At 46.4% G+C, this 16,543-nt stretch overlaps 1 protein-coding gene across 2 annotated transcripts in view; it reads right to left on the reverse strand.

Moving 5' to 3' along the window:
• Window positions 1-6,387: 6,387 nt before the first annotated feature.
• SRL (sarcalumenin) overlaps window positions 6,388-16,543 on the reverse strand; it is a gene marked incomplete at its 5' end in the record, with an annotated part of 44,963 nt that continues 34,807 nt past the window's right edge. For both annotated transcript variants that reach the window (XM_080942411.1, XM_080942410.1), the window contains 3 exons: window positions 6,388-9,453; window positions 12,464-12,697; window positions 13,479-13,595. In XM_080942411.1, coding sequence (XP_080798537.1) covers window positions 8,642-9,453; window positions 12,464-12,697; window positions 13,479-13,595 — 1,163 coding nt within the window. In that variant the 3' untranslated portion in view covers window positions 6,388-8,641. The remainder of the gene's footprint in view (window positions 9,454-12,463; window positions 12,698-13,478; window positions 13,596-16,543) is intronic.

Consider the following 16,543-nt stretch of genomic DNA (forward strand, 5'->3'; position numbering starts at 1 on the left):
GTCTCACTGAAAATGAGGCCGGGGAGGGGAGGTGTGCCCTCGTACTAAAGTGGAGGGAAATAGGCAGGGTTAGGGGAGCGCTTTGCTGGGTTTTGGGTTGGTTTGCCTTTTTGAGATAGGGCTTCTTTGTCCTAGAACCTGCTGCTGTTCCGAACTCACCATCTGCCTCTCAAGTGCTGGGATTAAAGACATGAGCCACCACTTTAGGCTACAGCTTTGTGGCCAGCGACAGAGGAGCTCAGCTTAAATTTCAAGCTCCTAGGATCATCTCTTTAAATCCTCACTTCCTGTTTTAGCTGGGGGCTGGCCCAGGAGGAAAAAAAAAAAAGCCCTCTGCAAACAGCAAGCACCGAATTTCTCTGCGATGTACTTTCCACAGCACTTAACTCGGAGCAAGTTCAAGGCCCCTGTGGATCCTACATCAGAACTTTGCAGTTCCTCTCAGCGCTTCAAAGTCGCCAGAACCACAGCTTCCGAAGGGCCGAGCCCCAGCAACACCGGCCTTCAGGACACAGCCTTGTCCCCTGGGTAACTCGGCTGGCCGGCTTCGGGCTCCTGGGTGTCCTCCGGCTGGAGAGTGAGGGTGACCGCCTGGAAGGTCCGGGAGCTGCTAGCGCTGAGGTAAAGGGTGCAACTACCTCGCGCCCCACTGTCTCGGATCCAAGACAGAGCTCGGGCTCGGACACGAAGGAGTTGCCGGGATCTTGCAGCGGGGCGCTCGGTCAGCGCCCACCCGAGACTCAGCCGAACCTCCAGGAAGCCCCGCAACCCGCTTCCACGTCTGCGCATGCGCAGTGCCAACACGGGCAGGGTCGAGAGTCGGCCGCCAGGGGGCGCGACGGAGCAGTGCAGCCGTGCAAGAGCCTGGTTGCCTGCGCTTGATACCCACTTTGCCACTGGCTCTGTGGCTGAAGACATAACTGAGTCAAAGAAACCTGGGTTGAGAGACTGACTGGCCACGTTCAGTGAGAAACAACCCCACCTCTCCCACTTTCAGGACCCGGGTTCAGAACTGGCTTCACTTTTCTCATTAAGATCGGGAGGCGATCTGGGGAAGATGGCCAAGGCCAGGTACAACCACAGTGTTCCTGGCTGTCTTAAGCCACAGAGAAGGTGCCAGCTGCAACCCGAGCATTCCAGAAGCGCCTCTCTCCCTGCCCTGTCCACTCGTGGCTCTGCGGAATGGGGAGGTGGAGGACCAACAGCAATTCTGTGTTCTCACAGGGCTGCAGGGACAGGAAAGCATCACAACATCACATCCTTGCCTTCGCAAACAGTGCCACAGGTTAAGTGGCTTCGAGAGGTGAAATATCCGAAAATGTCTTAGGGAACCAGAGACGGTAATGGATTGGTGCCTACAAGTATGCAGGGTCCAAGCGAGGTTTACAGACAGTCAGGCTGAGGGACTGAGCTTTTCCTCCAGGTCTTTAGCTCCTCGGAGTGGGGACAGAGTAAAGGAAAACAGAGACTCCAATACATCCCACCCAACAGGTCCAGGAACAGGCAGGAAACTCCTGCTGGATCTTCTGTTTCTTCATGCTGTTCTCTGCCCAAGAACTTAAAGCGGCCTAGACTCCCTGGGATTCTTCATTTAAAGCCCGGTTTCCTTGATTGATCTGTTTTTTTTTCATCATCTCAGCCACTCAAGCGTTCACCTTGCTGTGAGTATAAACCCTCCTCTCCCCCAAGATCCTGCCCTCCAATCCTGTCGAGCCATCAAAGCCTAGTTGAAGTTGTCCTCCCTCCCTAAATCTGCGGTCTCCCTCGCTGGTATTCTAGTGAAGAGTCCTGATTTGATGGAAATGCCCTTTTCAACAAAGGTGAATTTTTCAAGCAAAAATTTGATGATGTCAGTTCGTTGGTTCTTTACAAGATGGGGAAAAAGGAAGAATACTTGAGGACTGAGGCAGGAAAACCACTTTCATCCAGGCATCCAGACCAGCCAGACCACATAGCAACTGCATCTCACAACAAGTGTAAGAAAATCTTTTGTTCTGATAATATGATTTGGAAAACGTCATCTTATTCCTGGGGTCTTTCCTGATTATTTCCTCCTGTGCCTTGGATTCCCCCACTATAGTTACTTTCCAAGGTCAGAAATGAAAAGTTCCAAACCTTCTGAAATAGTACTGAGAAAGTCACTGGCACTCGAGTTAATGAAAACATAACAGATATTTTTATATTCTTCGCAAAAACCTTTGTTTGTTTGGGGTTTTGTTTATTTTGTGATTCTTTTGTTATTTTTTTTTTCCTTTGTGCTGTTTTGTGTTTGTTTGTGAGACAGTCTCAAACTATAGTCTCCTGAGTGCTGGGCTTACAGACAAAAGCCACCACACCAAGCTCAAAATCACCTTTATTAGCGTTTGAGAAACATGGGTTAAGGCTCCAGGCCAGCACACATCAGTGGGGACTGGCCATGGTAGAGTTAGAGCTGGTGGCTCACCCCAGTAATCTCACTGCTTGAGAAGGAGAAGACAGACTAGGCAGCGCTGCAAGTCCAAGGTCAGCCTGGGTAGTCCTATGAGATAGTGAGAGTCTATCTCAAAAAGATTTCTAATGTTTTCTAATGTACGTGTTTCTTAAGATTTTTCTTTGGCTCTTTTTTTCCCCCTGTTTGTTTTCTCATGTTCTGATCTGTTTTTATCTTTTTTTTTTTTTTTTAAGATACTTGTTTGTTTTCTAATGTGAGAGAGAAAGAAAAGGTATGTATTTGGGTGGGTTGAGTATCCAGGAAGAGTTGGAGGAGGGGAACTATAAACAGAATATATTGTATAAAATCAATTTTCAGTAATAATAATAATAACAAGAAGTAGAAAAGAATATAATAAGGCTGGCTCAGCCAGTAGAGATACTTTATTCTGGCCTAATTACCTCAAATCAGCCCCTGGAACCTACATGGTGGAACGAAAGAACAGACTCTCAAAAGTCAAAAGTTGTTCTCCAAACACACACACATACACACACACACACACACACACACACCAATAATAAATAAAATTATGTAAAGTGCTGAATAACCACTCAAAAACCCAAGTAAATCTTCTCCAGTTTGAGAAAAAGACTTGAGATCAGAAAGTCAGCATTGCCTAATGTAACCCTGAGCAAATAACCCAGCCTGGGCCATACAGGGAGCTGGGTATTGAGTAGAAGTTTAGCTTTCTCGTTTACACATGCCTTCATCCTGGCCACTCTGACAACCGATCTCATGGGTAAAATATTCCTGATGACAGTAATAATGACTAAAGCTGAGCAGTGTCAGTAGGCTGTGTCCTGTGTCAAGTCAGGCACACTCCATGTCCGGGACATTGACTCCTTACCACAGCCCTGTAAGGGAGGGACTGTCATTGTCTCTGTTGTATGAGTAAGGAAACTAAAACAGTTTAGTCATTGCCCAAGGCCACCTTGTAGCAAGCCCAGAATCAATTCCAAGCAAGCTACACTCTGCTTTCTGAACTCTGCCTGCTGCCTCCCTCGGGGGAAGAGCAGTGAGGATTCAGTTAAGCAGTGCACATGAAGCCTCAGCGTAGCTCGGTACACACAGAGAATAGGACTGGCCCTTTGTTGTGTACAGGGCTGAAGCCCAGTCTCTGGCACAAAAGAAATACTCCAAACACTCTTTTCCTGGTAGTTAGTACACATGCTGGATCCTATGCACACTGTAGGCAGACAGACTATATCCCAGAGTGCACGCACATGTGGGCAAAGCCTCTTTTCATGCTTGAGAATTTTCCCTTAGGACAAAACCTGCTGATCACACTTTCCTGTGCACAGTTCTAGGCCACTAGTCTGTTGTGGGTTGTTTTTTTTTCCTGTTGTCTTCTCACCTTGATGATCTTCCAGAGAACAATTTCTTTGTCTTAGGAAAAACCCAAGCTTTGTGCTGTGGCACTGAGGGGAAACCAGCATTAAATATTACCGGTACCTGTTAGATTTCTAAGGCTAAGGCACACCTGCAAAGCCAGGAGCTGACAGGGCATTGTTCTTTGAATGACTCTTCCTGAATCTCCATCCTAGGAGGGCCATCCAGGTACACACACACACACACACACACACACACACACACACACATACACACACATATACACACACATACACACACATACACACACATATACACATATACACACACACATACACACACATATATACACACATATACACACACATACACACACATATACACACACATACACACACATATACACATATACACATATACACACATATACACACACATACACACATATACACACACATACACACATATACACATATACACATACACACATATACACACATATACACACACATACACACACATATACACACACATACACACATATACACATATACACATACACACATATACACACATATACACACACATATACACACATATACACACACATATACACATACACACACAGACACACACTTATACACATACACACACATATACACACACATATATACACATGCACACATATACATACACACATACACACATATACACATACACACATATACACACATATACACACATACACATACACACACATATACATACACACACATACACACATATACACACACATATACACATACACACACAGACACACACATATACACATATACACACACATATACACACATACACACATATACACACACATATACACACACACATATATACACACACACACATACACACACACACACCATCACTTTCACTAGCATCTATTTGTTTATTAATCCCAGTAGCATACAAGTGGAGGATTACTGTGTGTCTGACACTGTGCTAGATACTTAGGCATCTTTTGACCTCAAAAGCACACATCTCACCAGCTTCCCAGTTCCCTCAGACTTCACTTGAGTGCTTTTTTTTAAATCTCATGTATGTGTGTGTGTGTGTACATATATCTGTATATATTTGTGTATTCCATGTTAGATGACATGTACATATGTCCTTACAAATATTCTTTCCATTCTTATCCCTCACATTTCCCGACTATGTTTAGAATGGCCTTTGGCTCTGCCTTCTCCACTTTTTGTCTCTTTCTCAACTCCCATAATGGCCACTCTGAGCTGTAGAAAGAACAAATTCGAGGGAGAACTTAGCCTATTACATGGTTTTTATTTTTTTCCTTTGAAAAAGATCTTGTTGGTTGCCTTCCACCATCTTCCATGGCAATACACTCTATTTCTGGCCTAGGCGAGAGAGAGAGAGAGAGAGAGAGAGAGAGAGAGAGAGAGAGAGAGAGAGAGAGGCCAGGCTTGCAGCAGGTGTTCAGGTCAGGTTGTTCAGCCCTAGGATCAGATGCTTCCAAGCCAGAGAACCCATTGGCCTCAGCCACTGACCGGCACCCTTCCTGGCATAACTGTATGGGTGTGGCCTAGGTTTATGGGCCCTGATGTCCCTTCTCGGTTCTTTACAACCATCCACCTTTTCCCCAGAGACCACATCTTTCCCTTTCAACCTAACTCTTAAACCAGGTTATGAAAACTCTTGAGAGGATCCCAGAGCAGAAAGCTTCCAAATTAAGGGACTCCTGCTCATATCAGAACACCAGAGACTGAAACGTAGTAGGTTGTACTGGCTCAGAGAGCTGAGACATGTTCAAAGTACACATGTCCACACCTGGAGGGGGACAGACACTTTTTGAGGTAGCTGGAGGAAGTCAGTCATCCTTACCATCCCAACAGACCTTACTCCATCAAAGCCACGGAGATCATGGGCTAGCTGTACAATAGTGGGCATAAACCAGTTGGTACCATCATCCGAGCTGTTTCTGTGAAGGACCTGGGGGTAGACATTTCTAGAGAACCCTATTCAAAAGAGATATTGGAAATAATGGACCAAAGCTCTACTGAGGAAAAAGGTCTTTGGGTTTCCCATAATACAACAGTGGGCCTTGTCCTCCATGCTATCAATGAACTAGATTATCTTACACACCCAGGAGGCTAGGTGCTACCTAAAGAGGCTCAAGAAAACATGCAAAACAGGGGCAGACATTTAAAAATTTCCTAACTATCTCCCAGAAACTTGAAAATGAGTATACTCAGGGTTGGAGAGATGGCTCGGCGGTTAAGAGCACCGGCTGCTCTTCCAGAGGTCCTGAGTTCAATTCTCAGCAACCACATGGTGGCTCACAACCACCTGTAATGGGATCTGGTGCCCTCTTCTGGCGCAAGCAGATGTAACCAGTACTTGGTCACATGACCAGAACCAGAACAAGGTGTACATGCAGATAGAACGATCATATACATAAATAAGGCTTTTTTTTTTTTTTTTTTTTTAAGAGGAGAAAAAGGAAGTGAGTATATTCTACTTGATGAACAGAAACTAAGAAATCGACCTGACCGGAGACAATCAAGATGGCGGAGGCGCTGAAGAGAGATTGGAACTTTATTGAGACGTTTTCCATGATGGAACCAGAGTGGAAAGAACACTTGAAAGGTCAGCCACTGTTTGGGCACAGACACAGGTGTTTCCCGCAGGAAATCTCTGCATTCCATGTTTCTCCAGGGAGGAAACTCCCTCCTTCTAGAGTCAGAATCCCGCTCAAACTCCATCTCTGCAGAGCTGGGCAAAAACTGAGGGTTAAAACCTGTGTGACCATCAGAGGCCTGCGGGCAGGAGAGGAACAGAATGATGGAGACAGAGAAGAAATAGAGGAAAACCCAAAAGGAGGGCGCCACTGGTAAGGTACTTTCCCCCAAATGCAAATCCTGTAAGAATTCATTGGCCTTACTTCACCTGCTTCCGACTGAGAATGCGGGCACTGACCGCCAGGACAGGGTCCATACAGTTCAGCTTTCCCCTGGTTTCTGCACTGAGAAAAAACAGATTTGCCACACAAAACCCACAGGCATGAGGGCCGTGGAGGAGAAGGGTGGGAGGGACAGTCTCTCCAGAGAGCACATGGTAGAAAGAAGAGGGGAGGTGTTTGGGAAGAAAAATCTAAGGCAGATTGTAGTTTATCTGCCCTAGCCACCAGGCTCCGTGAGCAACCCTTATGGGAGGAACTCACTCCTTGGAGACAGGGTCCTGGCAGCTCTGGAGCTTTTGACCTGTGACAGGTTCTGGACCCTACATAGAGCCAAAGCAGCGGTGTCCCTTAGGAGTGGGCACCAGACTGCTAAGAATTCAGAGAAGCACAAGCTCCTAAATTGACGTTCTCTATGTGGCCTCCACTGATTACCAATATGCCTATTCTTCCTACTTGATCCTCAGAAAGGATAACTTTGGCTCAGCCTTTCTTCCCACTTCTTTCTGCTCCAGATGACACCCTGGTGCTGCTGGATTCAAACCCATGCCTCACAATCAAGGCCTCCAGGAGAACTTGAGCCAAAATTTTTTTAAAAATTTAAAAAAAGATGCTGGCCGTGCTCAGAGGAAGCCCTCGAGGCAGGCTGGACTTCATCTTGCCTGATCCATCAGAAAGCTCTTCATCCTCTCAGAGCTTCTTGCTCCCCTACACATCAAGATGGCAGTGTATGTGTGCCATGCAAGACTCTGAGGAGTCCCCTCGCTGTGCCCTCAAGTCTGTCCAGGTGCACGTTCACTGGTGTTTGAAGATCCTGGCTGTCCTGTTTGCATTCGGTGGATATCTGCAGAAGTTCAGGTTGAACCTGAACCTTGGGCCTTATCTGGCACCGACGCCAACGTCAAGGGGCTGGTACTGGTTCTGACTCTAGGGACTTTGGGAATGGAGAAGAAAGGAAAAGAGAAACCATGGTTTTGGGAACCAGAAGAGACATATCCTCTGCCAAGTGTTCCCAAAAAGAAGCTGTAGAAACAACTTCCCCCGAAACTTGGGAGAATGTCTGTCCAGAGAAGCCTCCAAGGACTACAAGCAAGGTCTCCACTGTCTTCTCTGAAACCCAACACCTCTGTGATCTGAGCTTTCCAAGACATGCAACAGACAAAAAAGACACACTGCAAACCAATTAACCCCCTGAGCCCTTCCCGTACTTCATGTGAGTCATGTAAGGAGGGAAAGTACTTGAGTACATCACCCACTCGCCCTCCTTCTAGGGACAACTAAGTGTCTGAGCTCTTCAACTGAGACATCAGTGAAATGATACTTGGGGTGGCAGATCAACACCCTAATTTGAAAACTCTTGTTTTAGTTTTCTGGATGTCCCACCCCTTGGGAAAACAGGGAGAAGATTCCAAGGTTGGGCTCAAGCTTGGGAGGGAGCCAAGGAGGGACAGGGATTGAACAGGGATGTGTGTGAAAGGAGCTGGTACCTGAGAACCCTCTCTTACTCAGAAAATTCCCCCTGAGTTTAGCTTATTTGAACCTCATGATATCTTACTGTTCGTTAGACTTTAACTGTTCTCTGTCCCTCTGAGACAGAACCCAGGAAAAACAAGGGAAGCCTTCTAGACTGACTTGGCCTGTGTCAGGCCTTCTTACTGCAGCAATAAGACAAGCACATTGTGATTCACAATTCCCACTCTCCTCCCTAGAAACCTTGTGTCTTCCCTGATTCACCGGCCTCAATGAACTCCCAAATCTCCAATGCAGACTGATTGTCGCCAGTACGGCTCAAAGGGTTAACAAACCAGAACTTGTCAGACAGTTAGGACACAAGCTTATTCACCAATGGGGACCCAAGAATAGCTACACAGAAACTAGTGCTTCTTGTAGCGATTCTTTGGGGTCTCCCCACAGCCTGTTTTGTCACAGTTAGGAGCACCTGGATTCTTCCCAAGCCCAATGCTCCCCAGAAGGCTGGGGAGCTCCTGGGTGATGGCTCGTTCAATCTTCTCCAAGAAGCAGCCCCCCATGTAGGAACACTGCTGAGAGAGGAGCTTGAAATTGTGAATGGGGTTGATGCCAAAGAAGTCCTTATAAGCCTCTCGGTTGGGAAGGTCAAACTTGCTGACATTGGTCTTTGCCAGGATGGTCTTGAAAATGTAGAATTTATCAGGATCTTCCACAATGTCCTTAAAGACCAGTTCCCCATCACTGAAGAAGGTCATTTTGTCCTTGTAAGTCTGCAGGTAACGGTCAACTAGAAGGGCGTGAATTCGGACTCTGATGGCGTGCTGGCGAATAAAAGCAATCTTGTTCTCTAGTCTGTTCTCAATCACCTGATTCAGGTCTTCCAAGAGAGAGATCTCTTCTTTGAGGAACAATTCCCGGTGGGTATCAGGCTTATAGTCCTGCGGCCAGAAGGAGCTGACATAAACCCTCGGAGGTTCTGTGACATTGATGAGAGGGGCCAAGCTCCAAAAGAGAGCTCCGTACACCCGCATGAGCATTTGTGTGGCTAGGTTGTCAGCCTTGTTCAAAATGATCCTTATCTGGGACTCGCGTCCTTTCAGTTGTCGGAAGAGCATCTCCAGCTCCAGACCCACATCCAGTTTGGTGGGATCGAAGACAACAAAGATGAGGTCTGCTCTGTCGATGAACCATTGGCACACATCATTGAAGGGGTAACCTTAGGGAGGCAAGAATGAGAAGTCAGGCTAAGTGGGCACACACAAAGTCCTTTGCCCCTTCCTTCGATACCAAACCATTGTATGGGCTAAGCAGAGCCATAGTACTGACTGCTTCCTGGGTTTCTAAAAATCAGTGAGCATTATCTCTTGCTTTTTCTCAACCTTCAGTCAAGAACAGACTGACCCATGCTTTAATATACGGTGGTTTCTGAATCCCTAGAGGAGGAAGGTTTTGTCCAGAGTGGACATGCTTATGCAGTCTACGGTAGTATACGCCTGTAATCCAAGCACTTGGGAAGGCAGAGGGAGGAAGACCTTCAGTTTAAGGCTATGCCGAGCCACATAATAAGATTGTGCTTCAAAAACAAAAACAGAAACAAAAAGGGGAAAATGGACTAGAGAGCTATCTCATTGATTAAGAATGGGACTAGAGAGATGTCTCATTGATTAAGAATGGGACTAGAGAGATGTCTCATTGATTAAGAATGCTGGCTACTCTTTCTGAGGACCCAGATTCTGTCCCTAAGCCACTAACAAATGTAACTTGAGTCTCAGAGGAGCCAGCCCCCTCCTCTGGCCTCTGTGGACACCAGACACGCATGTGGTGCAGACATCATACAAGCAAAACACCCATACACATAAAAATAAGAAATGTTTTATTTTTATCTTGTCTTTAGTGTTTGAGGCGGGGTTTCTCTATGTAGCTCTGGCTATCCTGGAAGGCACCCTATAGGCCAGGTTGGCCCTCAGATCTCTGAGTGATCTGCCTGCCTCTACCTCCCAAGTACTGGGTTTAAAGGTGTGTGCACCACTACCACCCAGCTAAGAAATAATAAAACTTTTAAAGAAAAAAAAAGCAAGTGATTTTCCAAATGTCTGAAAGATCTAGGACAATGGCAAATATATGGAAGAGAGGATATAAGGAAGCAAGGAGGAAAAGAATTGTAGGATGAGTGTTGATTTGTTGGTTGTCTGTCATAATGTGAGCTAGCATTTTAGACTTTGCTATAGCTAGCCGGATGGTACCTGCTCTTAATTTCTTGTTCATCGGCTATAAAATTGCAAAAGGAACAATAAAACCAAAGCTGACTTAAAGACTACTGTGCTAGGCTTTAACTTTAGTCCCAACACTTAAGATAATCTCAGCACTCACGAGGCAGAGGCTAGAGGATCTCTGTGGGTGTGAGGCCAGCCTGGTCATCATGGCAAGTTCCAAAGAAAGAGAGACAGAGAGAGAGACAGAGGTTACTGGGAGGTGAAACAGTAAAATCCCAGCTAAGTCTTCAGTCACACAGGTGCTCACTAGACATTAACTCTCCCTTGTTTCCTAGATTATCTTATTAACTAACAAGACAAGGACCACCTCTGTGATGGCTATTCTCAGTCTTGACTCCATATTTATCTACTTGGCTGCATCTTCACTTACTTGACTGCATATGGGAATTAACTAAAACCTAAGCTGCTGGATTCACCTGAGGGACTTTTCTTAATTAAATGATTTGAAGTGGGAAGACCCACCTTTAATCCAGATCTTTTAAGGTAAGAAGAGTCACCTTTCATCTGGGCCACACCCCCTGCTGGCAGCCTTTATAGAGGACATGGAAGAAGGAAGCTTGTTCTCTTTGCTGGCTCGCCCTCCATCTCCCTGCCAGTTCCGTTCCTTCACTGGCTGTGGAGCCTCTTCTTCAGGACTCTGGTATATACTGAAGACCAGCTAAGGCGGCCAGCTTTCTAGACTAAACAACTACCAGATTCCTGGCCTTTCTATTGGTAGACAACCATTGCCTGGAATCTACTCTAATAAATGCCAGATAGATAGACAGACAGACAGACAGATAGATGATAGATAGATAGATAGATTGATTGATTCATTCATTCATTCTATAATTCCTGTTCCTCTAGAGAACCCTGACTAATACAACAGTTTTTAGAACATGGATTTTTTATATAATTACCAATCAAATAATGTGTAAAGTTATCTGATTGATAATAGGGCATAATAAGGTTATCATTAACTATAAATTGCATTGTTACTAATAAACCAGGTCTAGTTATAACCCAGATGCGACTCATAGCCATACACTGGATTTGCCATCTGGTCATATGTGGTCATGACTGCCGTGTTTAGGACACGTGAGTACAGATGTCCCTGCCATAGCAGTACATCAGTGGCCTGTGATACGGTCTCATGCTTACCAGCAATCCCCGTCATCTGAAGGCAAGCAAGGTTCCGATGCCTAATAAAGGGTTAAGTTAAGCAGGCCCAACTAAACAGCTATTAAGGCCATGTTCATGGAGAGTAAACTCAAGCCCAAGCCCAAGCCCCAGATTAGCCAGATTTCAAATATAATTCACAATTCACCATGATACAATTAGTCCAGGCTCTCTACTATTCAGGCATGGACATCTCTGAGATCTTACAGAGAAGACCAGTACTCCCTCTAGGAAAAGCCTGGCCCTCTCCAAACTCAGTCAGCCCTTTAAGAGGCAGAGAACAAGACACTCCAAAGCCCAGAGTGTTGCCACAGCCACAGTGAGAAGCTGTGGGGAATATAGTGCATCTCTTGGTTGAGAGCATTAACCATCCTTTCTTCTCTGCTGGCCAACCACCCTCTGTTGATCACAATGTCCTAAAACAGAGCTCTTGCTATTCAGAAATGAGTGCTCCGTGTGTGTGTGTGTGTGTGTGTGTGTGTGTGTGTGTGTGTGTGTGTGTGTGATGTGAGGGTGAGTGTGTGCCCATAAGCGTGCATATAATGGCCACAGGAGGATGGTAGGTGTCTTACTTTACTGCTTTCTGTATTGTTTCTTTAAGACAGGTCTCTCATTTTGGCAAGCCTGGCTTGGCCACAGAGGCTCCAGGGATCCCATGCAACACTGGAGGAGTAGGCACAGGCAACCTTGCCTGGCTTTTCACATGCTAAGGTGCCAAGGATTTGAATGGGGGCCCTCATGCTTGCAGAGCAAGTGGCCTTCCCCACTGAGCATCTCCCCTTTCCCCTAAATTACCTCTCTCTTGTTGCTTGCGGTTCTCAATGATGCCTGGCGTATCCACGAAAGTGACTCGCTCTAGAAGTTTGTGGGGAACCTCGATGCCAATCAGCTTCTCCAGAAAATTCTGACCAAACTTTTCCAGTGGCGAGAAGGATCTGGCACTGTCAGCAGCCATGACGATGCCCTCAATGGTTTTCAGCTTGGGCCCATGCATAAGGACGGTGAACTCAGAGGTGGTAGGTTCAGCACCTGCATGCACGGGTGGAAAACAGCAAGAACCGAGGAAAACATTACTGGAGGGGGTTTGAACAAGCAAAGACTCTCGGAAAGGACTTCCACAGATAGGACGGGTTTGCTAGGCTCCTGCCGTCTCCTCTCGCTTTTTAATTGTGCCAAACACACAGGACATAACATTTGTCATTTTGATCATCTTTAACCCTATTGTTCAATAGCATTAAATATAGTCTCACTATTGCGTAGCCGGACATCCCCACTCTCCATCTCCAGAACCTTGTCATTGTCCCACTCCGAAACTGTCTCCACTAAGTGGCACCTCCCTATCCCCCTTCCCTGGCAACAGCTACTCTCTCTGTGTCTCTGAATTTTTCCGGCTGTGGCTCCTCATGTGAGTAGACTCACACCATGTCTTTGCTGTAGTGCTTGGCTTGTTTTGCTTAGCACATTGTTTTCTAGGTTTATCCATATGGTAGCAAGGATGTGCCTGATGTCTTCTGACCGTATGCATGGTTCATTCCTTTCTATCTGTGCAAATGTGTGTGTGTGTGTGTGTGTGTGTGTGTGTGTGTGTCTCCTCGGCCCTGCAGCATTCCTTTCCATTGTGTGCACAGACTACATGTTGGTTATTCCTTCATCCAGCAGTGGACCCTTGAGATGTTGCTCCTTTGGGGCTTTTATGAATAAGGCTGCCATGATTCCTGCAGGTTGTTTTTACTGACCTTAGTAAAGTCATACAAGCGCTTTAATGTTTTTTCATCTGCTTTCACAATGTATACACCCCCAAAGTGTTCACCTGTATAAAGCTGGTACCGAGTATCTTCTAATCCAAGGAGGTAGTTTATCATGGTGGATTTGCCAACGCTCCACGGTCCCAGGAACAGCACCATTGGCTTGGAAGTAATCTCCCCGTCTGCAGACAACAGGAATTAGAAACAGTGGTGACCTAACGTCAGTTCTCACTCGACAGGAACAGCTTGTTCTCCAAAGCACTCTGCGTCCCCCACTTCCACTCCTGTCATCCAGAGCTTGTGGGGTTCTGTGTGGATCAAACTTCACAAGGGTCAGGGGCACTTATCTTGCTTTATAAGAGCATTCGCTCCAAAGACACCAGGAGCCATTGTTTTGACCTTTCCCGGATCCTTGGCACATCTGCCTGCACTAGAGGGAGGAGCTGGGTAGGTTGGTACATACAGGCTCAGCGCTCACGCCGGGTGCCGTCTCCTGGCTTAATCTAGAGAATGGCTCACAAAAAGGACAGAAGTTCCACGCTGAGAAAGACTGCACTGCGCTCTCTGGATCAAGAAGAAAGGACATGGAGGAGATACTCGATGTTGAACCATCCGAACTCCAGGCTCTGCCTGTTTGCGGCTCTGCGGTTTCCCTCGTGTCTTCACGGTGGCTCCTCAAACCCTCGCCTCAAGCTCAGACTAGTCTCTTTAGTCCATGGCAGGTCTTCCAGGGTCTGAAACCAAACCCTGAAAACTGGGAATTCTCAGATTCTTGGGCTCTGAAACCAAAGTCCTCCAAGACGCCATGTTAGGAATCACTCCCTGCCAAGTCTACTCAGGGTGTGTGTGTGTGTGTGTGTGTGTGTGTGTGTGTGTGAGAGAGAGAGAGAGAGAGAGAGAGAGAGAGAGAGAGAGAGAGAGAGAGGAGAGAGAGAGAGAGAGAAGCAGAATTCTCTAGTGTTTTCAAAAAGTAGAAATGGGGCTTAGGAGGGTGCTCACTGACAGAGCGTTTGCATAGTATCTGTGAGGCCCTGGGTTCAGCCCCCCTCACTGCGAAAATGTAAAAGAAAACCAAATGTGGGCAGAGAAGCAGGCGAGAACTACGGACAGAGATATGGTTTTTTATCGCTGCTTTCTGATCTTCTACGTTCTTCTTTGAACTAGCTCCACGGAGCACCCACCCTCTCCAGACTTTTGTCTTCCTGAGCTGCACACAGACCTCAAAATATAGTCCTCCTTTTTTAAATTTCTTTTTCATTTATTTCTTATAATTTTGTATAGTGTCTTGACCCAGACGTCTGAAGTACAAAAAGCCCCGGTCTGTCTAGGCCAAAACACCCTCTCTATTAGGTAACTAATGCTGGGTGGGTTGGGATTTGATTTTTTTTTTTTTTTTTTTTTTTTTTTTTTTTTTTTTTGAGATGAGATTATATTTCCCAGGATGTTCTCAAAGTCCTGGGCTCAAGAATCAAGTAATTCTCCTGCCTCAGCCTGCAGAGTAGCTGGGCCTATCTATATTTGGGTAGCACTAACCTGGACACCAATGCTGATTTCTGGCATTTTTCAGCTGCCTTACTGGGTATAGGCCATGTTGCACAGACTGTGGTCCCTTCTTTTCTGTACAGTGTATAGTGTGAATGTACTGGTTTTGTTCCTCTGGAGTAAAGCAAAGTCCTAAAAGATGATGTCTTTTACAAGGTGAGCACACGGGCTCTTCCCTCTTGTGCGTAAACATACATGAGAGGCACTCAGCCTGGGGACAGGACGGAGAAGCAGCTCACGGGGGTGGGGGGAAAGTACGCCCAGCTATGGAATTTTTCAAAAAGCCAGTACTGGTTACGAGGGACAGAGCCTCGGGTGTTGCTGTTCCAACTCTGCACAGCAGGGGGCACCGGTGGGCATATGTGGGAGACCAGGAATAAGCTTGAGGGCTAGGGGTCATGCAGGAAGCTGGCAAGACGTCAGAGCAGAGAAGCCAAGTCCAGAAAGGGAAACCGGAAGAGAGTCCATTGGCCTTTGCCGAGAGCCAATCCAGGGGCAGCTGGCAACCTCTTGGCCACTGAGGCTTTAAGTTTGGAGTTTCCCTGGGAGGGCCATGCCACTCTTGGTGTCAGAGGAGGGAGGGAAGGCAAGTACAGAGGACAGAAGAAAGCCAGCCGTTGGCAGATTCTGTAACCAGGTCTGCACATGCTCTAAGAAGCAGGAGAGAGCGACTGGCTCTTGGGCTCGTAAGAACGCTATAGGACGCCGGAACAGGGTGTTCGCTCCCTGGGGAAAGAAACGGAATCCCAATCCTGACAGTGGCCAGGGCAACCGGCACTGCCTGGGCATTAGGTTCCTTTTCTGTAGAGTCGGATGTCTATGCCCTTGGTACCACAGCTACTCAGTAGGCATTAGGGTAATATGGGAATCGCCAGGTAACACGGGAAGAGATCTGTGATATGATTCACAATTAAAACAAGGGCTGGGGTTATAGCTCCATGGTAGAGCACTTGCCTAGGATACTCAAGGCCCTGGGTTCCATCCCCAGAACTGAAAAGAAGAAAAAAAACAAAACAATTATGAAACCTTTAAACCAGGAGTAAGAGTAGCTGTGGGCTTAGCTAGGCGACAGCACCTCCTTAGCACGTCTAAATCTGGGCTGTATCCACTTTTAAAGATGGCAAACCACATGGAGCAAGAATTCCCCGCTATGTTCTCGTGAATACAGATTGGACTTATTTCGAGGCAATTTTCTAACAGTGATCGAAATACTTAATTCTAGTGCTCGACAATAATTTTTAAAGATGTATTTGTGGGGCTCGAGTATGCCAGAGAATAAATTGTGGGAGTTGGTTCTCTCTCCCCACCATAGGGGTCCAGGGGTTGAATTAAGGCTGACAGGGCTGCTGGTGCATTTGCCCACTGGGCCATCTTGTCAGCCCTTCTCCTGTACTATTTTACAGACAAACAAGCGAGCAAAACACGTCTTCCAAATATCTGCACACAAAATATATAGTGATGATTTTAGTGTTTGGAATGGTTTCGTTTCATATCGTTCAGATAGCATCTCACTCTAAAGCCTGTGGTGGCCTGAAATTTAGGCAATAAATTCTTAGTCATCCCATGGCCTCAGCCTTACAAGTGCTGG

This window comes from Micromys minutus, assembly GCF_963924665.1.
Source record: "Micromys minutus genome assembly, chromosome: 31".
Classification (NCBI taxonomy): domain Eukaryota; kingdom Metazoa; phylum Chordata; class Mammalia; order Rodentia; family Muridae; genus Micromys; species Micromys minutus.